Source organism: Dromiciops gliroides, chromosome X (assembly GCF_019393635.1).
Source record: "Dromiciops gliroides isolate mDroGli1 chromosome X, mDroGli1.pri, whole genome shotgun sequence".
Taxonomy (NCBI): Eukaryota; Metazoa; Chordata; class Mammalia; order Microbiotheria; family Microbiotheriidae; genus Dromiciops; species Dromiciops gliroides.
This window is the reverse complement of record NC_057867.1, coordinates 80569345-80592974: the sequence shown is the minus strand read 5'-3', so window position 1 is coordinate 80592974 and position 23630 is coordinate 80569345. Positions and strand designations below refer to the sequence as shown.

The following is a 23630-nucleotide window of genomic DNA, read 5'->3' as shown; positions in this document are numbered from 1 at the left end:
CTGAATGAAGAGGCCAGGTCTGCAGTGTAGGTCACTTGAATTTATGCATTATTAAATGAAAAAACAAGGCCCTCTCAGGGCCTTGGGTTGCAGGTAATGAAGCTTGTCCGCATTTGGGCTTCAGGATAGAGAATTCTGGTCAAAGTCGCCAGCAGAAATGCAGTGTGGGCCTCTCAAAGCTCTTGGTGTTTCTGAGGAGTTGACTGCAGGCACACCTCAACAGGGTAGTGGTCACTGACTTGCAGGGCCTAGGACAAGCAATTGGGGGTACTAGCTGGGCCCAGGCTGGAGGCTTGGTTTAGGGTACTGCCCCAGGAGCTTTTGGTACCTCTCCCCCATTTGTCTCAGCTCACCTGCTCCTCAGACATGCCCAGCTCCTGCTGGAAGTTGAATGTTTTGGCTGAACCAGGTACAACAGCCTGGAGCAGAGCCTTCCCATGCACTATGATCCTGCAAACAGCAAAGGATAGGGAGGCATGTTAAGGTCCTAGGCCTGAGGAAAAGTCTGAGTAGATAGCTCTCTCTCTGCAGGTCCCAAGGTGAGCTCAAATTTGATTCTCCAGAAGAGAGTGGCTTCCATTCCAACTCTGACACACACCATAAGTTTCCAAAAGACCCACCAGGGTATTTGGCTGCCCGAGTACTGGGACAGGGTGAACAACCCAGAGTTGGGCCTCAGCTGAAACTTCCTGTGTGATTTGCAACCTATTGGAGGGGGGAAAGCTCCCTGCCTGCCCCCTGCCCCCCCCCCCCCCCGTTTTAGGTCTACTTGGAGCTCATCTCTAGCCCTTCTGTACCCATATCACAGGATGACAACCCAGGCTGGCAGGAACTTTCTAGGCAAGCTATGCCAATATGTCCTCTAAAGCATTCCTAATAAGACATTCAGATATCATTGGGGGATGTTTAACCAAATAAATTCAAATAGCATGTAACAAAGCTAAGGTGACAGTCAACAGGTAGCTGGCATAGAGCTCCCTATGTATGGTTTAATATCCCTCCCCTGCCTCCCTTAATGTTTGCCACCACTGGGCTAGACCATTGGCTGAGCCCAACACTGCCTGCAGCAAACAAGGCCCAATTCAGTGCACAGTTGAGCAATGCTAAGGATAGTTGTGGTTTTTTATGGCCAAGGAGGCAGCAGAGGGCACTGGGAAAAGCCCTGAATTTGGAGTAAAAGCAAATTTCTCAGCTCAGCCTCTTGGGCCCCCAGTTTCCTTACCTGTGAAATGAAGGGGTTGGACTTGGGAAGCCTTTGCCTAAAACTTAGAGGAGCATGTTCACAAATGTAGGGGATGTGGAGGATAGAATTTGAGAGATGGCAAGGACCTCAGACAAGCTAGTGTGGCCCATACCTGGGAAAGAGTACTTAAAACTTACCTGACAAGTGGCCATCCCACTTTTGCTTGAAGATGACCTTCCCCAGGACAGCTCTAGGGAGTACCACAGTGCATAGAGTGCCAGACACTAGCTGTGTGACCCTGGGTAAGTCACTTAACCCTGTTTGTCTCATTTTCCTCATCTGTAAAATGAGCTGGAGAAGAAAATGGCAAACCACTCCAAGTATCTTTGCCAAGAAAATCCCAAATGGGGTCATGATGAGTCAGGCATGAGTGAACAGGGGGGTGGGGGGGGGGGAAGGTGAGACTTAAAGGAATCCAGGGAGGTCAGTTAGTTGGATTGGGGAAGAGCCAGGGGAAAATTGTCCAAAAGAGGAAATGTTTAAGAAACAGCTAGGACCCCAGTGTCAGTGGATCCGAGTATAAGGGAGTAGGGTGTAAAAAGACCAAGGGGAGGAGGGAGCCAGGTTATAAGAGCTGTGAATTCCAAACAGCGTTTTGTATTTGATCCTGGAGGGGATGGGGATAAGGGAGTTGCTGGAGTTTGAGTGGGGAGTGACATCAGAAGAGAACCTGTGCTTTAGGAAAATCGCTTTGGTGGTCAACTAGAGGATGGATTGGAGTAGGGAGAAACCAGGCAGGCAGGGCCCCCAGCAGCCACTGCAATAGTCAGGGGCTGGGGCCTACACGAAGGAGGGGTGGCAGTGTCAGAGGAGGGGCATAGTTTAGGCACCATGTTGTATCTGGGAGTGAGAAATCCAGGATGCCTCGTAGCTAGGTTGAGCTGAGGGATGAGGGAGTGGTACCCACCCACAATAATAGGGAAGTGGGAAAGATTATGGGTTCAGTTTTGGGCATGTTGAGTTGCACATGTCTGAGAGGCAACTGGAGATGGAAGATCTGTCAGCAGAGAGAATGAGGCAGGAAAGGTAGATGGGAGAATCAGCAGCACAGAGATGGTCATTAAATCCTTGGCTGAGGAGATTGCCCAAGTCAAGTAGGACAGAGAGTTAAGGGAGCCCCACTAAGTTTCTTCTCCAAGCCCATTCTATGGTGAGGCCCCTAATGTGGGGGCAAGAGGGGCGGGCCACCTCCCTACAACAGCTAGAGAGCTAAGACACACTTGCAGTGGGACCTTGGGTGCAGGCCATCCTGATACCAGTGCTCTGCAGGCCCTTCGATGGGGTTTTCCCACCTGTCATAGGCGCAGTGGGTCTTTGTGCTGACTGTGGTGTCCACCTGGTCCCCAATAAGCCAGTGGAAGGCTGGGTGACGCCACAGGCGGATGCCCAGCCAGGCCTCCGGAGGAACAAATGTGCAGCCTGCATTGAGGTCACCAAGCAGCATGACATCCTGGTGGGGAGAGTGAGCGGGAAGGATGGCAGTGGAGTAGAGAGACCTGGCTCCGCCAACTCCCGTTTGGGAAGTTTTCTGACATCTCTAAACTAGGCCTAATGCTTGCTGTGCAAAGAAGAGGCTCCAAAATTGGTGATGGAGGAACCTGGAGGGCACGTGCATGCCTGCGTGCAAGCCAGGAGGTGACTGGAGTGTGGTGGGGGAGTTCCCAAAAGAGCAGGCCTGGCAAGGGATGGAAGGGGAGTGCTGGGGAGGTGGGATCCCTGCCTGAACCCCCTGCCCTATTACCTCCACATTCCAATGCTGTTTCACATCCTGGACAACTCTGTAGAGTTGATCAATCTCTCCGGCCGCATTTCGGGGGCAGGCATGGTGAGATATTAGCACCAAATTGCAGAGGTCTGGGAGGAAGAGCCAAAGGTAGGACAGGGGCTGCCCTGCCTCGATTCAAACAAGCTGCCTCCTGGGTGGCCCCCCTCTACCACCCTAGCCAACAGCACAAGCAGCCTCCTCTGTTCCCGATTCTGCCTAGCCTCCTTTTGCACATCTATCTTTTCCAGTTCTCCCATTCCTACCAAAGGGCCCCAGCCACTGGGGCCTCCTTCCCCTGGCAGGCTCTGCCACCCCAAGACCCTGAGGAACACTTGCTGTTTCCCATGAGCTCCCCTTCCACAGACATCCACTCTGCCTTGCCTTTCCTCTGCCTGAAACCTGGAATCCCTTTCTCTTCCTATTGCCATTAAGGCTGGGTGGCCATAGAGAAAAGATCACACACACTTCAGGGAGTTCCTTGGTCCCATCTCCTCCCATCTCTTCCATTCATTTACATTTTCAATGTCTCTTTGATAGATTCTGACATCTCCTGAAGTTGTTACTTGAGACAGTGGTGACACAGCTGCCAAGTACCAACTCCTGTTCCACTCCCTTAAGAGTCTGGTTTCTGACACCATTTTTTTCTGCTAAGTCTGATTGATATATCAATAGAAAACAGGAAATTCAGATTAACAAAGTCCTAGAAGTGTTCTTATTTGAATCACCTTGAGCCACATTTCATATCAGATTACCCCTTCAGGGCTTCTCTACCAGGGACCCCAGAGATCATTAGAGAGATTTCAAGGGGTCTGTGAACTTGGACAGGAAAAAAATGACCCCTGGGTGAACCAATTCAACTATACTACACCAGTGTCTTCTATTGAGTCCCTTGCCCTTGTATAATATCCCCCATCAAGCCCAGCTGAGCCTCAGCCTTGCCCCTGAATCACTCCCACCATTTGTCACTTTCACTCTTAACACAAGTGCAGCTGAACCAAGATGGAGAAAATCACTGTCGATACTTTTAGGTCTTGGGGACACCCCTCCCTCTCTACCTCCTTTGCTGGATCTTCCTCCAGATCACACCCTCTGACTGTGGGTGTCCTTCAGGGCTCTGGCCTGGGCCTTCTCCTACACTACTTTACTATGGGGTCTCATCCTATTGTAAATAGCTGCTGGGGAGGGGGGGTCTGCCTGCCTCAAGCCTCCTCCAGTTCTTCCTCCCCTATTCAGTCACCTCTTTCCTCCAGAAATCCTGTTTGCCATTCAGAGTCTTTCATTATCCTGTCCTTCCTATCTGTCCAGGCTTCTTATACCTCACTCCCTGACTTGTCTGTCCTCTTTGGTCCAGTGACACTGGGCCTCCTGGCTGGTCTATGAACATGACGTTCCAGCTCTTGCCTCTAATTCCCAGCTAAAATCCCACCTTGTACAGGAAGTTTTCCCCACCCCCTCTTAATTCCAGTGCCTGCCTTCGTGGGGGGGGGGGGCATTTGGGGTTAAGTGACTTGCCTAGGGTCACACAGCTGGTAAGTGTTAAGTGTCTGAGGCCTGATTTGAACTCAGGTCCTCCTGACTCCAGGGTCGGTGCTATATCCTCTGTGCCACCTAGCTGCCCCCAGTGCCTTCCCTCTTAATCATCTAGTACATAACTCATTTGTCCACAGTTGTTTGCTTATCATCTCTGCCATTAGACTGGAAGCTCTTTGAGGGCAAAGACTGTCTTTTGCCTGCCTCCTTTTGTATCTCCAGTGCTTGGCCCAGTGACTGGCACATAGTAGGTGTTTTATAAGTGATTCTGAGAGCCAGTAGCTTCACCAGACTGATTGCCAAAGGGATCCATTCCACAACAAACGTTGCAGAAGATCCACCCTAACTCCATGCTGAATTCAGCTTAGCCAGGGTTTCTTTCCTGCCTGAAGATGTGGCCTTGCTAGAGCTCCAGTCCAGAGGCTCTTCTGTGCAGGTGAAGGTTAATGGATAAAAAGGTCAGTAGAAGTCACTCCCTTTCTCCATGAGCCTCAATATCATCTGTAGAATGGGGTGAATCCTCATTTAGTCCATGTCCCCTCAATGGGTGGTTCTTCTGGAGGAAGCACTGTTGACCAGTAAACTTGAGAGAAGTCAGGCCCAGGTCACAAGCACAGACAGCACCATAATTCATGGAAAGCTGAAGAGGCCTCACAGGTGAACTCCCCACCTAGGCAGGTCAGGGCTGGCATAACTAACCTCTTAGTTGCTACATTTTCTTCTCAGTCCTCAACCTCTTTCCCTTTCTGGAGCCTTTGGGGTTACTGAGCCTATGGGGTCCCCTGTCTTCCCTTCCTTAGTTTCTGGCTCCTCCCATGCCCTAGAGCAGGGCTTCTTCAACTTTTTCCACTCCTGACCCCTTTTCACCCAAGAACTTTTTATAAGACCCCTGGTATCTAGGTATATAAAATAGCTATACATAACCTTTTACTGCTGCCAAATATTTCAGGACCCCCACATTCAGTTATGTGACCCCATATGGGGTTGAGACGCCCCCAGTTTAAGAAGCTAGGTCCTGGGGCAGCTAGGTGGTACAGTGGATAGAGCACCGGCCCTGGAGTCAGGAGGACCTGAGTTCAAATGCAGCCTCAGACACTTAACACTTACTAGCTGTGTGACCTTGGGAAGTCACTTAACCCTCATTGCCCAACCAAAAAAAAATAATAAATAAAATTATTTTTTAAAAAAAGGTTCAAATCCAGCCTCAGACACTTGACACTTACAAGCTGTGTGTGTGACCTTGGGCAAGTCACTTAACCCTCATTGCCCAACCAAAAAACAAAAACAACAAAGAAGCTAGGTCCTAAAGGAGGATGGCCCTTAAGGCTCTGGCCAGGAGCCCTCCTCTCTTTGTCTGTGTTTCTCTCTCTCTCTCTCTCTCTCTCTCTCTCTCTCTCTCTCTCTCTCTCTCTCTCTCTTTCTCTTTCTCCCTCCCTCCCTCTCCATTATTTCTCTTGGTGATCTCATCTCTTCACAGGATTTCAATGGGCAAGTTCCAATCTGCCCCTGTTCAGAATCACCTGCTGCTTCCAGAGCCTGTCTACCTGGAGATGGCACTGGCCACACCCTGAATTATTAGCCCCCAACCTTTCACCCAAAGGGCCTCCTGCCTGGGTTCCCTTCCTTCCTCTAGCTTCTCCCCTGTTCCAACCCATCTAGTCCCCAATCAGTCACCTGATATGCAGATGTGATTACATCACCGCCCTGTTCAGAGCATCACTGCAGAAGAAAACACAATCCTCCCTCCCTGCCCAGGGTTTCGGTTGTAGGCCTCAAGGTTCTGCCTGTGGCTGCCTACCCTGATTATTTATCTCAGCCCACCTGAGCTACAGTACCAACTGCCCCATGCCTCCAATGACCTCCTTCCACCTCTCTTCAAGTCCTGGTGTAGATGCCACTTGCTCCAAGATGCCTTCCCTGAGTCCCCTCTCCCTTGGCAACATTCCTTCCTCCATCCCCTAGCCCTCTCTTTTAGGCCTTTTCTAGGCAATCTTTATTTTTGGTATGAACCCATGATTTCAGCCATGTAGATGACTTTTTTTTTTGGTGAGGCAACTGGGGTTAAGTGACTTGCCCAGGGTCACACAGCTAGTAAGTGTCAAGTGTCTGAGGCCGGATTTGAGCTCAGGTCCTCCTGAATCCAGGGCCGGTGCTCTAGCCACTGCGCCACCTAGCCGCCCCTGTAGATGACTTCTGATGTGACGATGGCCTCCACCCATGCTTGCTGACAATTTGCAGCTGACTTGCAGCTTTCTGGTTCATAAATACCTCTCTAGAAGGGACCTTAGATGCCATCTAATTCAACCCCAGCACCTTCCAGAGGAGGAAACCATGGCCCAGGGTCACATAAAAATTTCTCAGATGAAAAGGGGAAAAAGTGTAAGAACCTCTGGACTAAATGGTCTCCAAGTCTGCCCCCTGGTGAATTCCTCTGCCCGCCCACCATGCCAGAACCCTAGATAATGGGTTATATAAACGGGTGGGACGGGGTGGGGGTCAGACAGGAGGAAGAGTGGGTACCTGAATTTGGCCAGCTGAAACGGGCAACAAAGGGTCCCCGAAGGAAGGATTCTGCCTGCCCTGGCTCGGCCTCTGGGACTTGGTATGAGTCCATGATGGAAACCACATCTGCTCTGAAGGAAAAGGAAACTTGGGAGAGGAGGCTCCAAGCTCAGGGACCCCTTCCAGTGTTGCACCACCCCCCCATCTCCCAGCCCAGGAGTGGGTGTCTAGTACCTGTAGACAAAGACATTCTGCTCCTTGTAGCTTCCCAGGCCCAGGCGCCGGCTTTCTAGGGCCTCATATTGGTGGCCAGGGTCAGCCCTGTTCTGGGACATCGGGATTTTGACCAAGCATCCCCATCCCTGGGCATAGTACCCTTCCTTCCAGACCTCCCCTCTGCTCCTGGGCCCCACCCCACCCACCCCTGCCCCAGGGCTTGATCCCTAGGATATTGTTCAGCTTTGGTCCCTGCCCCTTCCCCATCTGCTAGGCTCCTCCTTGACCTCCTTCATGAGCTTCAGGTCAACCTCAGGGCAAACAAGGGGATGCTAGAGCTAGTAGTGACCTCAGGGGTGGCCCGGTCCAGCCATCTCATGTGACATTGGAGGACGCTGAGGCCCAGGGAGAGGAAGAGACTAGCTAGAGGTCACACAGAGGCAGGATTCAAATCCAGGTCCCATGTCTTCATTCCACCACCCCATAGCCCTGTGCACCTGTTGAGTTCCCGGAGGAGAAGGGACATGGCTTTGCCTTTGCTGTCACGGACCTCCTGCACCACACAGATGTCACATCTGGCAAGAACCTGTGGTCGGCGAAAGGCAGACAGGTTGTGGGGAACTCCTAGAGGTAGCAACAACAGGGCTATGCCCTCAGGGAGCCCCCCATTTAAGGGGGAAACCAGTAATACTAGCCATGATGAGAAGGGGCTCCCCTTTCAGGAATGCAGGGGATGCTCCAAAGAATGGCTGTGAGTGTGTGTGTGTGTGTGTGTGTGTGTGTGTGTGTGTGTGTGTGTGTGTGTGTGTGTAGGGGTGACTTAGAGTACATGGGCTGAGAAGGGAGCCTAGGGAAGGGGCATCATGTGAAGGAATGGAGTGGAGGGCAGGGCTGGCTTGTTAAGGAGGTTGCCCACCCTTGTACTGAGCTAGGTCCAAAACTCCTTCCACTATGGGAGTCACTACTTGGCTGGAAGGTGGGATCTTGGGAGAGTTGTCTGAGGCTCAGATAAAGTGACTTGCCCAGGGTCACACAGCTGGTAAGTGTCAGAGGCCAATCTTGAATGCAGATCTTCCTGAGACTCTATCTACTACACAGGTGGCGGGTGTACAGAAGGCCCCCTGGGACTGTATATTGACAGGTTAAAAACCTGCATTTTATTGTCTTTTTATTTCTGTAACACTCCCACCTGCGAGGAATATAGATCTCCACCAATAAGGAGAGTCCAGGACCAATGGGCTTTGGACGTTGGCTTACATTCATTTTGTTAAATATATCCCAAGCACATTTTGATCCGGGTGTGTCAGAAGCCATGTGCAGGGGGACCTCCATTTTACATTCTGATGCTTTATCCCTAAGCCTTGTCTGGGTCATTGGTCCCTGGGGCAGTCAGCCTGGGAAAGCCTTTGGGCTTCTGCTCAAAAGCATGTCTTTAAATGCATAAAATAAAATCCATTGCTGGGCTATTGTGAAGAAAATTCTTTGTCAAGTTTAAGGTACTATATAAAAGTTATGATGAACAGGATGCTATCAGAAAAACATGGAAAGACCCACATGAACCGAAGCAGAGAGAAATATACAGTATACAAAATAACAGCATTAGTGTAAGATGATCTGGGAAGCAAGTGGTTATTTTCAGCAAGGCAATGATCCAATATAATTGAAGAATTTATGAAAATTGCAGTACATCTACAGAGAAAGAACTGATAGTATCTAAAAACAGACTGAAACACATTTCTTTTTTTGACAATTCCTTAATCTGAAGTTTTGTTTTTATCTGTATTCTCTCACAACCTAGCTAATGTAGAGTCGTTTTCCATGACTACTCATGTATAATTTATATTGACTTGCTTGAGTTCTTGGGGTGGGGGTGGGAAGGGAGGGAGGAAGAGAAGTTGGAACACAAAGTTTAAAAAAAAAATTGATGTCAAAATTTGCTTTTACATGCAATTTGGAAAATAAAATTCTAAACATAAATAAATAAATAAATAAAATCCAGAGGATTACCAAGGAAACCAATTAGATCTAAATACACTCAGCAGGGACCCCAGGCTAAGGACCCTGTTGGTGAATAGCCATCTTCCCTTTGGAGATTAAACCTCAAAAGAAGGGACCAGACAGGGAGGGAAAGGGAGAGGGATCACCAATCAGGCCCCCAAGTAGCAGCAGCAAAAGGAGGGGCTAGCTGAATTCCCAGGAGCCCTGAACCTTCTGGGACCCAGGCAGCCCATGCCTCAGGGTCTGGAAGTGGTATCCAGCTCATCTAGGTTTCATTCACTAGGTCCTGGGGTCAGCCTTGGGGATGATCCCCTGGGAAGCTGAGGCCTTCCACTGGGCAGAGGACCGTCTCTTTGTGTGTCTGCTGCAAACGGCCCAAAATGGTTCCTTCAGATCAGCTTTTAAAGACAAATTTAATTGGAGGGTTGGGGGAGGGAAACAGGCCCTGGGACACAGCAAGTCCACTCTGCTGTTGTGGGAAGGAACTTACCTGCACACAGGATCTCCTAGCTTCTTATTTGAATGAAGTCTTCTTGCTTATTATATGTTTCATGCAATTGTTTCTGCACTGCTGAAGTTCTTTTAACTTCCTTTAAATTTTGGCTCCCTGGGGCAGAGCCCTAGTGACCCCAGCCTAAGTATGGCTTCCCTCTGGGAACCCTTGATCTGAGGAAACAGGGTGGGGGTGGGGTCAAGACAAGACTCCCGTTTCTCACCTTGACCAGCACACTCATGACCTCCGGTTGCTTGGCCTTAGCCTCCCCAAAACTCTGGATATTAAAGGCACAGATCCTCAGGGTAGCACATGACACCAGGTGGAGTTGCCCGCTCAGCAGGAGAAGCAAGAAGAGAGGTACCCAGCTACATGGTGCCCACAGAAGATACCTTGAGCCAGGGATAAGAGAAGTCTTCAACGGCATCAGTGTCCAGATGTGCCGAGTGCTTCCCCCTCCACCCTTCAAGCCACACCCAAGGATTGCCAAGAACTGATGCCAGCTCAGAATCAGTGGCATGGCTCTTTAAGCTAGCCAGGTGCTGATAGGATAGTTCAAGAGGGCCAGATGGAGACTCCAAGAGCCCCAGCAAAGGGAGGCAGATGCAGACCTCACTGGGTGGCAGCACCCATGCCCAGAGCTGCCTGAGTCAGTGTGCTGAGTTGGCCACAATTGGAAGGTCCACCTTTGTGCTACCCTGGGCCCCTAGCCTGGGCCTCCCATTGACAAAGTGCTGAGCAAGGGAAGAGGAGTACTTTGGGGCAGAGCAGAGAGGAGAGAGGCACTGGGCAGAACCATTTTAAAGTGAGCCAGGAAAATCTGATCTATTTTAAGGAAGAGAAGATTCTATTAGACTGGCCCAAATTTCCCTTGCCAGGAGAAGTAATGTGTAATAGAGAGCTCTACCAGGCATGTGTGCACCTCTAAATGTGAAAGCAGCATTGAGGGGGCCTGCTGAGCCATGTCCTCCCGTCTTCTGCCCCACAGCAACATCCAGGAGGCCTCAACATCTCTTTGTACTCATCTGCAACCAAAGGGCCAACCTAGCCATGTGCAAAGGCACCATCCATGGGGTCTCCCCAAAAATGTCCCCTGCCCCACAACAGCATCCAGGGTCCTCCCTAGTCATGTTCCCTCCATGAACCCTAAAGGCAACTTCCACGGGATGGATCACATCAAACATGTCCCCTCCAGACATGACCCCTCCAATGCTCCACAGCAGGTTCCAGGGATCCTTCCCAGCTACCTTCTCTCATCTGCCACCCAGAACACGCACTGAGCCCCAAACCCTGGCCTTCACTGCTCAGGACCCCCTGAGCCAAAACCCAGACCATTGACTGAGCCCCTAAACCAGAATGTGCACTGAGGCCCACCACGGAAAACAGGCACAAACCCAGGTCTTCAATGTTCCCCAAAGCTAGCCACCACCTTGGCCATTACCCAGAGCACAAATGTGAGCAATATATGTGTGTCTTTCAATTCCCATTCAGTCATTAAAAGAGATCTATTATGGTCAACTTTTCTAAAACTGTATTCAGTTCCTTAATATTTTGTCTCTCTTCATTTTGTTAGGTTTTCCTAGTTCTAGAATGAAAATGTGGAGGTCTTTTTCTCCTGGTAACTGGATGCACTTTTCTTTGAAATACTTCAATTCCATGTAGTCCAGTGTGTGTATACCTATATCTGTAAAATAGTAATATTTCATATATAGGATTGAGATTGTTTTTATCTAGCTCTGGGCTCTATTCTAGACTCTCTGGACTTTCACTGCTAAGCCATAGCAACCAACTTACCCTGGAAGTTCAGTTTAGCCCTGGAGGTCTTACACTTCAAATACACTCTGGCTCTGTAGTCTTTCCCTTGGGCTGGTTGGTTCTTACCAGAACTCCCATTTGAAGGAAAATGTTCAGGCCAGTTATTTCTTCATTCCTCTCAGGGCTCCTTTCAGATACTCTGGACTTTCCTTGTCCTGTACACATGGTGGTACCTTCTTTCCCACTGCCTTTTCAGCTTCTTTTTTTATGTGTTGTACAATTTTTATCTATTAGAAGGTAAGCAATTTGAGAAGAGGGCTTTTCTTTCGGCTTGAATTTGCATTCCCAATGCATAGCACTGTGATGATCAAATAGTAAGTTCTTAATAAATGGTTGTTTACTTGATGGCTTATCTATGGTGCAGTTAAGCATCCCTCCATCCCTCCATCCCCATCCATCCCTCCCTCCACATCCCTCCTCCCCTTCCCATCTCCCTCCCTCCCCATTCAACCTCCCTCCCTTCATCTCCCTCTCCATCTCCATCCCTCCCTCCCCATCCAACCTCCCTCCCTCCCTCCATCTCTATCTCCATCCCTCCCTCCCTTCCTCCCTCCCCATCCATTCCTCCCTTCCCATCCATCCCTCCAGTCCATCCAACCATCCCCATCCATCTCTCCATCTGTCCCTTCCTCTCTCCCCATCCATCTTTCCCCATCCATCCATCCATCCATCCATCCATTCCTCCATCTATCCATCCCTCCCCATCCATCCATCCATTCCTCCATCCCTCCCCATCCATCCCTCCCTCCCTTCCTCCCTCCCTCTCCATCAATTCTTCCTTTTCTCCCTCCTTCCCCATCCATCCCTCGAGCCCTCTCTCCTTCCATACTTATCAATCCCTCCCTCCCTTCCTATCTCCCCTTCCCTCCTCTCCCATCTCCCCATGCTACCAGCCCTACATCTCCTATGGAGGGGACATACCATATTATATATTCATCAGATCCCATTCCCAAACAACCCCACCGTCATGGGACCAATTCATATCAGCACAGGTTAAAGCCATAAAATTCTAGGGTATTCCAGGCAATACAAAGGAGTTAGAAGAGCTTCAGACAAATTTTAACTCCTAAAACAACCAAGGGCATCCCCACTCCTCACCCCTGGGCCTAAGGGTTTCTGGGAAGGAAGTCAAGGAGTTCAGCATGACTGAATGGGAATTGAAAGACACATATAGTGCCAGCAGCTGCTCCTGGAGAGAAAGATCCTCAAGATGGCAGGCAACTGCCAAGTCCTCCCCCTCCCTGCCCCACCACACTGCAGATCCGTCTAGCTTTTGCCTTGGCATTGCCTTCCCCACTGTCCCAGTCTTTGTGATGGCTCCCATTTTTGTGGTCGTGTCTTGTGGTTGCCAGGAGGGGCCCTCTGTTTCTTCCTCCTACCTGGGATCCTCTTCACAGACATGGGGCAGAGACCTTCTCTAAAGAATAATCTGCTCTCTGCCTGACCCCCTGACCAGCCTTTCCTTGTCTTGGAGCAACCTCGACTGGAGGCTCCCCATGGCTTACACATATGGCTCCTGGGTTTGTAACAGAGTGACAAAGACAGGGATAGTTTGTTAAGCAAGGGAAATACAATCCCAGCTAAAACAGTAACAAGAGCAACAGTATCAGACTCCCAAGTCTCCAGAGCTCCCAGGAGTACAAAACTCTTCATGTTCATAGACTTCAAATTCAGTTCTCACATAAAGTCACTACTGGGTGTCCAGATGGCAGAGGGTGCCATCCCCTCCCCCCTCCCCAATTGCCTCACAAAAAAAAATCTCACCTCAGACACTTACTAGCTGTGTGACCCTGGGCAAGTCACTTAAACACAATTGCCTTAAACATCTGGGGCCATCTCCAGTTGTCCTGATATGGATCTTGCCACTTGATGGTTCTCCAGGTGGTTCTGGAGGAGAGAGTGAAGTTGGTGACCTTGCACAGCCCTCCCTCACTTAAATCCAATTCAGTCCAAGTCTTGATATCACCTCCTGATGTCATGGTCCTCTTCAAAAACAAAGGACAAACAACAACAACAGTTTATGGCTGCAGGGACCAAGAGCCCTTTCTGAGTACAGACCAGATCACAGACCAGGAGAGCAGTGACCATACCTGTCCTGGGATCTCACCACTTAGGAAGCACCAAAAACTTGGAGACCCCTAGAACTAGCTCTGAAAATAGCAGCATGAAAAAGCCTAAATCTTGGAACAGTGCCTCCCCACCCCAAGGTGAGCAAAACTTGACTTTAACATAAAGTTCCAAGTAAAAAAAAAAAATAGGCTAGAAAAATGAGCAAACAAAGAAAAGAAGAATTTATAAAGGGGCAGATCTGTTCTTCCCTGATTATGCCAACTGTAGGGTGGCACACCCTCCAAGAAAATACTGAGATACCGAAGAAAGAGGGGTTCAAACCAGCTTGGTTACTAATAGATTTCATTATGGTTAATTGAGTTAATTGAGTTGTTTAAGGGAGTTTACTCACAAGAGGCCAGTTGTCCTACCTCCATACACTCCATCCTTCATGACCTACTCATACAATCTTTCCGATAATATCTTCCGCAAGGTTCCCTGAGTGATACATGAGGAATTTTGTTAATGTGGAGGAAACAGCAGCCTTCCAATGAGTTACATTAGAGGCACAAACCACAGCAACAATATAAGCACAAGTGGGGAAACCACAGGCCCAATAAGAAAATGAGCGCAGTTGTTACAATTTTCTTCCATCCCACCCCTAGAAAGGTAAAAGAAGAGCCAGTGACATTAGTGGGAGAACTGAATTCCTGAACTTAACTCAGTACAGGCCAGCTGCATTTCTGAACTAAGTTTAGAGACAAAGAAACATATTGGGGGTGATACAGAATAGAATCAATTACAAAATGGGATCAGAACAATCTGATTTTCTCAATTTCTCCCTTTTGTCAGTGGGAGACTTGCTGAATTTTCCCTGACAATTTAACGTAAGGGCAACGAGATTGACCAATCACAGGATAAGCCATAGTAAAAGTGTCTAAAGTTATGTGACACCAAGATAACAGAGAGCTCAGTATACAGATCCAGTGAAGCTGAAAGTCAAATTAGTCCAATGATGACCATAGGACTAACCACATTAGCTAATTTCAAGTCCATTTAAGCAGCTTTAATTTCAGCTTGGAGTTCCAATGTCCCACGTAGTTGTCTGGTCTCTGGAACATCTTTTCTTGGACATTCTGGAAAACACCTTGTCTTTGGGTCACTTCTTCAGTAGATTTGCTTTTCTGCTTCCAAGTGACTTGTAGAGACTCCTCAGATTTTCCTGCTAAAATCTCTTCCCAAACAGATCTCAATACAAGTTGGCACAGCCTCTCAAAGTTTACTTTTCCAATAACTAGTTCACGTGTTAGAAACAGGCACAAACCTTATAGGATAATAGAGCTATAAGGGGGCAGCTAGGTGGCACAGTGGATAGAGCACTGGTCCTGGATTCAGGAGACCCTGAGTTCAAATTTGACCTCAGACACTTGACACTTACTAGCTGTGTGACCCTGGGCAAGTCACTTAACCCCCATTGCCCTGCAAATAATAATAATAGAGCTATGAGGGGAACATCACATTAGGGACCCATAGTTCACTTGAAACTTCAGAGAATTTATCTTCATATGCCTCAATAGAATCATTGACATTTGACATACAGGATTGTCTCATTTTATTGCTTTCTCAAATCTTTCCATTCTAATTAATTCCAATTCCTTTAGGAGGATCAGATGTTATTGAGGATTCAATCCTATACATAAAACATAAGTAGCAATACTCTTGCAGGTAGAGGCATTCTACTCCCAGATTCAATGATTATTCAAATGAATTTACTTAGAAGAGACTGACTTCGCTCCAGTTCTAATAAAAGACTTGGGGGTGGGGAGCAGCTAGGTGGCGCAGTGGATAGAGCACCAGCCCTGGATTTAGGAGTACCTGAGTTCAAATACGGCCTCAGACACTTGACACTTACTAGCTGTGTGACCCTGGGCAAGTCACTTAACCCCCATTGCCCTGGAAAAAAAAAGACTTGGGAGGATATACTTAAGTAATTAATTCCCAATCATATTCAAAAAATAGTGTCTATGAACTGAGTAGAACATGTTCAGCTGTTAACCATATTACAATGCAGTAGATATTACACAAACAGTATTTTTCTCTAAGATGACTGATGGTATGGAAATTCTATTCCATAAAAGAGAAGAGGATTCTGACTTTCACCTCACAAATCAATAGGTTCATATTTTTGTGTCACAAGCTTTTTTACCTTTCTCCAATTATTCCCATACCATTCTGAAAAAATGAGTGATTTGAGGGGCAGCTAGGTGGCGCAGTGGATAGAGCACTGGCCCTGGAGTCAGGAGGACCTAAGTTCAAATGCAGCCTCAGACACTTAACACTTACTAGCTGTGTGACCCTGGGCAAGTCACTTAACACCAATTGCCTCACACACAAAAAAGAATGAGTTATTTGGGGGATTTATTCTCCTATAAGGCTTTGTAGATATTAGCAGGCAGATGACAAACCCAAGTAGTAAGTTATTAAGTTGATTGGGATATGGGATGACTACACATTTAGACTGAAAACAGTAAGATCTGACATACTTCACTGTGCTCATATTTTCTACTGACCACTTGCTCTGATTATAGAAAAAGCAGGGACAGGATTATAACAGCATCAAAACTGGTCCTCCAGGCCTAGGCCTAAAGGCACAGAATGACTCGATACATTTATGGTCGGATAAAGTATCCTTAGTGTTTGACTTTAGGTAAGAGGCCAAGTTGACAACCAATTACAGAGTAGCAATTCTGTCTCATAACCAGGCTCGGGAATATTCAGGTGGGAAACACTCTATTTCAAAAGCAAGGAACACCATGGGGAAATTGAGTCAGGAGGAGCCTACCTTAGACTATGCCAAGGTCATCCTCTCGGCTTGTTCCCAGACACAGACCTCCACCTGTGACAGTTCAGGATCACATTCCCTCTGAGTAGCTTGTGGCATTTCTCTGGAATGGTGGGTTACTGATTTAATGATCCATCAGACAACTATACCTGAATTCAGAACTCAAACAATATCAGTTACAGTCCCAAGAGATTTTACCTCAAATAGCAAGTTTTAATAACCACAGCCTAGGGCTAGATACAGTTCTTTTTACTCTCATGGAGTTTCAGTAAGCAATAAAATCTTACCAGGACTCACACACATAAGAGATGTTACATAACATCCTTCACTTGTTTTTCTTTTCTTCTTCTCCAGCTTAGACTCACCGTGGTGTAAACATCAATCGTTATAAATCACTTCTATGTTATAAACAAAGTCTCAATAAGCCAATTTCATTGTTTTGGAACTCCATAATCCATCACAAGCTGTTTTCCCAAGTTGATGACCTTACCCATACAGATAGTTTCAGTTAACAGATAAAGGGAATTCTACATGGTCTTTTCTTTGTACCTTTTCTCACACCATAATTACCAAATACCCCCCTTTTTCTTCCATAATTTTTCTAGTCCTTACTGAGTCTGATTAATGGGGGGAGGAAATTAATGGTGGATTCAGAAAAACATGACAAGACCAATATGAACTGATGCAAAGTGAAGTGAGAAGAACCAAGAGATCATTGTGCACATTAACAGTAATACTGTAGATGCGCAACGGCTTAGGCAGTGAAAGCACCTGCCAGGTCGGACGGAGTGCCTGAGCCGCGCCGCCGCTGCCGCCCCCTCCCGCCGGGACCCGTTGCAGCCGCCAGCGCCCCCGACCCGAGGTAACCATGTGTGACCGCAAGGCCGTAATCAAAAATGCGGACATGTCGGAGGAGATGCAGCAGGACTCCGTGGAGTGTGCCACCCAGGCCCTGGAGAAGTATAACATAGAGAAGGACATAGCAGCCCATATCAAGAAGGAGTTTGACAAGAAGTATAACCCCACCAGGCACTGCATCGTGGGGAGGAACTTGGGCAGCTACGTGAGGCATGAGACGGAGCACTTTATCTACTTCTACCTGGGCCAGGCTGCCATTCTCCTTTTCAAGTCTGGTTAGAGCAAGGCCTGGGCCTCCTGCCCCAGAGCCATCCAAATCACAAGGACTGCAGCCTAAATTCCAAATACCAGAGACTGAACTAGCTTCAGCATCGCCATGGGAACACCTCCAGCTTTAAGCCTTTACCGTGTTGTTGTACAAGGCATCCTATGTACTAGTTTGTTGTGGTTATAAAACAATTAGCAAAACAGCGCTTCCCTTGGTATTTATTTTCTATTCCATACTCTGCTCTTCTCAGGCCCCTCCAGGAAAAATACAGCTCCTTTAAAAAAACAAAAACAGTAATACTGTGATGATGAACAACTGTGAAAGCCTTGGATTCTTTCATCAAGACGATGATTCAAGACAATTCCAAAGGACTCATAATGAAAAAATGCTGACTACCTCCAGAGAGAGAACAGATGAACTCTGAGTGCAAATCAAAGTATCATTTTCTCACTTCGTTTTTCTTGGTTTTTTTTTTGTTTGTTTGTTTGTTTTGGGTTTTTTTGCGGGGCAATGGGAGTTAAGTGACTTGCCCAGGGTCACACAGCTAGTAAGTGTCAAGTGTCTGAGGTCGGATTTGAACTCAGGTACTCCTGACTCCAGGGCCAGTGCTCTATCCACTGCGCCACCTAGCTGCCCCTCTTGTTTTTTTAAAATATGGAAATATGTTTTGCATGATTTAACATGTATAATCGATATATTGCTTGCCTTCTCAGTGGGTGGGGCAGGGGGGTGGGAGAGAGGGAGAGAATTTGGAACTCAAAATTTAAAAAGAAAAGAATCTTTAAAATAAATAAATAACATTTTATTTTCTTTTTTAAAGAGAAAGATTTGTACTCAATGCGGTAAAATTTCTAAGACTTTGGCTGTACCCTACTGTCAGCTCTCACCAAAAGGGGAAGAGAGTCAAGAAATCGAGAGGCAAAGGGTAGAAGCATCCCCTGAGCTTATCTCAAAGCCAGCAGGCAAAGGAGAAGGAAAAAAGAAAGAGAGGAGCACCTTTTTCTAAGACAGGAAGAAGTAGCTGGAAGGAGAAAACAAAAAAGTCAAAACCATCCCCACTTGCTTCTAGGGAGCAGGACTTACAAATGCATTCTGCATGCAAGTGCCCAAAGTATTCAATGTTTGTGTCCCCAGTTTAACAGTCTATAGTTGATGCATCTAGAGACAGAGGAGAAAAACCGTGAATTTGTTCAGGCAATATTGATAAGAGTCTTTTACATTCAAAATATAAACCAACTCCAATTAGAATCAGAACAAGCCCAATTTTCCTTCCATTAGATTTTGCACCAAAGCCATAGTATAGAAAATTGTGACAGTAATTCTTTCTGCCAAATTATCCTTTTACCGAATTGGAAGTGGAGGGAATGCCCATCAATTGGGGAATGGCTGGACAAGTTGTGGTATATGAATGTCATGGAATACTATTGTGCTCTAAGAAACGATGAGCAGGAGGAGTTCAGAGAAACCTGGAAAGACTTGAGTGGACTGATGCTGACTGAAGTGAGCAGAACCAGAACATTGAACACAGTAACAGCAACATTGTTCTATGAACAACTGTGATAGAGTTAGCTCTCCTCAGAAATACAATGATCCAAAACAATTCCAAAAGATTCATGATGGAAAATGCTCTCCACATCCAGAAAAAAAAGAATTGTGGATTCAGAATGCAGTTTGGAAAATACAATTTTCATTTCCTTTGGGTTTTTTTCTTTCTTGTGATTTTTTCCCTTTTGTTCTGATTCTTTCACAATGTGACTAATGTGGAAATATGTTTAACAGTGTAATGCATAACCTAGAGCATATTGCTTGCTGGTTTGGGGAAGGGGAGGGGAGGAAGGAAGGGAGAGCAATTTGTTTTGGTTTGGGGTTTTTTGGGGTTTTTTGGTTTTGGGGGGGGCAATGGTGGTTAAGTGACTTGCCCAGGGTCACACAGCTAGTAAGTGTCAAGTGTCTGAGGCCGGATTTGAACTCAGGTACTCCCAAATCCAGGGCCGGTGCTTTATCCGCTGTGCCACCTACCCGCCCCCAGAGAGAGCAATTTGAAACACAAAATCTTACAGAAACAAATGTTGACAAGTATCTTTACATATAACTGGGGGAAAATAAAATACTATTAAGATTTTTTAAAAAATAACCTTTTACCAGAAAGCAGTATTCATGTGCTACACACAGAAACTCTTCTAGTCTAGACAAATGCACAAAGTCTAGTCACAATTACCCTTATTATTTTTCCCCACGTGTGAGCCATATGTATGGAAATAAAGTGTTACTTTTTGAGGCCGATATTTTTAAGCTTATTTGTACCCAAATCAAAGAACCTCTGACCTCACAAATTGTCTGGAATTTCTTCTCACTGAGCTGTCGACTCCCAGAGTCTATCCATCTCCTGCACCTTGGAAGTCAATGCCAGAAGTCTGTTGATTTCCCACCCCCATCCCCTCAGGTATTTTGTCCTTGGCAGCCTTATCAAAACTGAAATGAGAGGGGCAGCTAGGTGGTGCAGTGGATAGAGCACCAGCCCTGAATTCAGAAGTACTTGAGTTCAAATCCAGCCTCAGACACTTGGCACTTACTAGCTGTGTGACTCGCAAGTCACTTAACCCTAATTGCCTCACCAAAAGAAAAAAAAAAGAAAGAAAGAAATGATAAATTGGGTTTGGGTTTTTTTTTTTTTTTGGTTTATTTTTGTGGGGCAATAGGGATTAAGTGACTTGCCCGAGGTCACGTAGCTAGTGAGCTAGTGAGTGCCGAGTGTCTGAGGCTGAATTTGAACTCAGGTCCTCCTGAATCCAGGGCTGGTACTTTATCCACTGCACCACCTAGCTGCCCCGCCCAATTAACTCTTAAAATACCAGTGAGCATTTCAACTAAAAGCTCAGACATATATTATGCCTTATGATCAGACAGAAACACATGAATTCTATTGAACACAACCATAAATCCAGCTTTCAAAGTCAGCATTTGCTTGTGAGTAATTAAAACAGCCATTTTTTCCTGATCAATGTTCATTTGATTTCACTTATCTTCAACCTTTCTTCCCCCCAAGTTTTCTTAGATAGGAGAGGTAGAAGGCTACTTAGCTCTTTTATTCTCCTTTCCACCTGTTATGCTGGGGTATCTCCTTGACTCCACCTTCACTTACCAGTCTCCTTTTCCATACTTGAATGGTACCAATTTCCCCACAGAATAGTTTCTCACAGAGGCTCTGAAGCCTTTTCTTATCAAGCTTTACTTTATTCAATAGACTCAAAAGAAACCAGCGCAAGTCACAAAGTTTATTATCATAGGTTTTTATCTCACGGCCTAGCAGAAGGAATTCTTCCTTGCTGTCTTCTTTCCTGCTACCCCCCTTTTCCCCATAATCCTCCTCTTTCTTGTCACCTTTCTCTTCTCCATCACCTCCATTTTCCCTATTGCCTCCCCCCTCTTCTCTATTCCTATCCTCTTTCCCTTTGCTCTCCTTTTTGCTGTCACTCCCCTCTTCCCCATCACCTCCTTGGCCTTCCTCTTCCTCATCACCTACTTCTTCTCTGTCACCCTCCTTTTCCAAATCTCTCCCTTCTTTCTTATAGTACTCTTCTTCCCTGATATCCCACTCTTTGCCATCACCCCTTCCTTTCCTGTCACCTTCTTTCCTCCCATTACTCCCCCCTTTTTTGTTTCCCACCTCTTCCCAATTACCCCACATTCCCCCATCATACCATACTTTACCTGCCATCCTCCTACTTCACAAGGTTGCTTTCTGAAACCCAGTCCTTCTACCAATTTGTGTTAGCCTGACCAGACCAGCTGATCACCAATTCAGATCAAATCCCAGGGTGCAGAAAATGACTATGGAAGACTGAAGGGAGGTATGTTGCAGGTAGAGGAAGTTAGAAATCAGCTGCTCCTTAGATAGGGAGGCTCTGGCCTAAGAGTTGTATTATCTATCCTGGGCTCCAGCTTCTTGATCCTGGATTAAATGGAGAATCCTGTCTGCTTGGAAATGGATGGGGACAGCCCGATTTGTGAGTTACCTGAAAGAAGGAGGTTTTTATACCATTCTATCAGGTCACAAGGTCCTAGACAACATTGGGTTTTGGTTTTTGCTGCTGCTGTTGTTGTTGTTTGTTTGTTTTGTTTTCATTTTGTTTTCTTTTTCACTGAGGGTAGTTCCTTCAGGATGAGGGAGGACAGATGAACCTACAACCCTCTATCATTGTTTCAAGATGAAACCCTCCCTTAGGTGTCCTTGGACAAAATATCTTCAAAAAGAAGAGGCAGAAACAGAAACTTAAACATCAAATCCAAACTTTAAAAGTTGCCAAGCTTATATATTTAGAAGAGACCATGGAGGGGTCATCAAGTTCAACCCCTTCATTTTCTAGAAGGAGAAACTGAGGCATAGAGAGGCATGTGATTTGCCCAAGGCCATACAGGTAGGAAGTAGCCAAGATCATCCTCGGATTCTAAATTCCCTGCTCTTCCAACTGTATTGTGTGTGTGTGTGTGTGTGTGTGTGTGTGTGTGCAAGGAAAGGAAGAATCAACCTAGATCTTAGGCCTCTCTAGCCAATTCACAAGCCAATAATATGATTTTTGCTTTCTAAAGGGAGCCAGAGCTCATAGCTGAGATTTGGGCTAAGTCTGGAGATACTATTTGGTCTTCATTTGTGGCCAGGGTTAGATGCCAGCACAAGGTCAGAATCAGTTCTCTGTCTTGGTCCAAGTTTCAGCCTCTCTGTGGGGCTGGGGTCAAAGGTCAGGCTGTGGCCTATTCAGGGCTCTTTTGGGGTCAAGGGTCACATTTCATTCTTGGAATAGTGCAGGTAAAGTTGTTTTACCTTTCAATGGAGGCTTGGTTCAGGGCTCTGTCTAAGGTCAAATTTAGGGTTCAGTATGTTGTTTGGGTGAGCTCAGATAAGGTTAATGTTAGGTTTTAGTATATAGTCAAGGTTAAATGCCAAGAACTAAAATGAGTCATCTACTCCATAAGCACATCTATTAAGTATTAGGCACTGTGCCAAGAGCTGGGAATACAAGGAAAGGCCAAAAGTCTCTGCCCTCAAGATGCTTTCATTTTCATGGGAAACAAACACATAAATAACTAGGTACATACGAGAAATACGCCCAGTGGATAGAAGTGCAAGGAAAGGTGTCCTGCAGAAGGTGGCACTTGAGCTGAGTCTTATAAAAGGCCAGGAAGAGGTGAGAAGGGAGGGCATTCCAGACATGAGGTACAGTCAGTGCAAGGGCACGGGGCTTGATCTGGATCCAGGAACATGGCTGGGACTCACTCTGGGCTGGTGCCTAGGACAGAAGATCAATTTGTGCTGAAGTGGGTTTGGATTGTAACTCGAGTCAGTCACTAGCTGGGAGCCAGAGTCAGGTCTGGGTCCAGGTTTAGGGTTTGGTGGGGGACTAGGATATAGCCTCAAATGGACTGGGTGGAAGGCATCTACTTGGACTGGATTCAAGATTCAGCTAGGCCTTTCACTTTTCAGAAATTTGGTTCCCTTATCTGTAAAGTGAGGGTAAAAATATTTATCCTGTCTAGGTCACTGGGTGGTGGTGAGATTGACATGTGGAAATGTGGTGGGAAAGCACTGCACAAATGGAAAACAAACCAACAAATCAGTGATGGTTAGGGTTAGGATTTCAGTGCTTGGCCTGTAGCTGGTACTACTTCCTAAATTCTTTGGTTTTTTTGTTTTTTTGGTGAGGCAATTGGGGTTAAGTGACTTGCCCAGGGTCACACAGCTAGTAAGTGTTAAGTGTCTGAGGCCTGATTTGAACTCAGGTCCTTCTGAATCCAGGGCCGGTACTCTATCCACTGCCCACCTAGCTGCCCCATCTAAATTCTTTGTTGAATGTTATCGAAAAACTGATACTTAACAAAAGAAGCAAGGAAGGAAGGAAGGAAGGAAGGGAAAAAGAAAGAGAAAGAAAGAAGAGAAAGAGTATTTATTCAGCCCTTCCTCTGTGCCAGGCCCTGTAATAAGTAGTAGGGATTATTGTTGTTCGTTCTTCATTCTTGAAGAGGACCATGACATCAGGAGGTGATGTCATGACT

At 46.7% G+C, this 23630-nt stretch overlaps 2 protein-coding genes across 2 annotated transcripts; one reads left to right on the top strand and one right to left on the bottom strand.

Annotated features, from left to right (window-relative positions):
• Positions 1 to 173: 173 nt before the first annotated feature.
• LOC122734016 (deoxyribonuclease-1-like) lies at positions 174 to 17323 on the bottom strand. Its single transcript, XM_043974697.1, has 9 exons — positions 17177 to 17323; positions 9971 to 10210; positions 7754 to 7842; positions 7275 to 7361; positions 7059 to 7171; positions 2985 to 3097; positions 2536 to 2693; positions 354 to 450; positions 174 to 248 (listed from the first exon to the last, which is right to left on the bottom strand). Exons 1-9 carry the CDS (start codon positions 17321 to 17323, stop codon positions 174 to 176), a joined length of 1119 nt encoding a protein of 372 aa, XP_043830632.1.
• Positions 17205 to 17960, top strand: LOC122733787 (dynein light chain 1, cytoplasmic-like). Its single transcript, XM_043974488.1, has one exon. The coding sequence runs from the start codon at positions 17322 to 17324 to the stop codon at positions 17589 to 17591; it is 270 nt and encodes an 89-aa protein (XP_043830423.1). The 5' UTR covers positions 17205 to 17321; the 3' UTR covers positions 17592 to 17960.
• The last annotated feature ends 5670 nt before the right edge of the window (positions 17961 to 23630 follow it).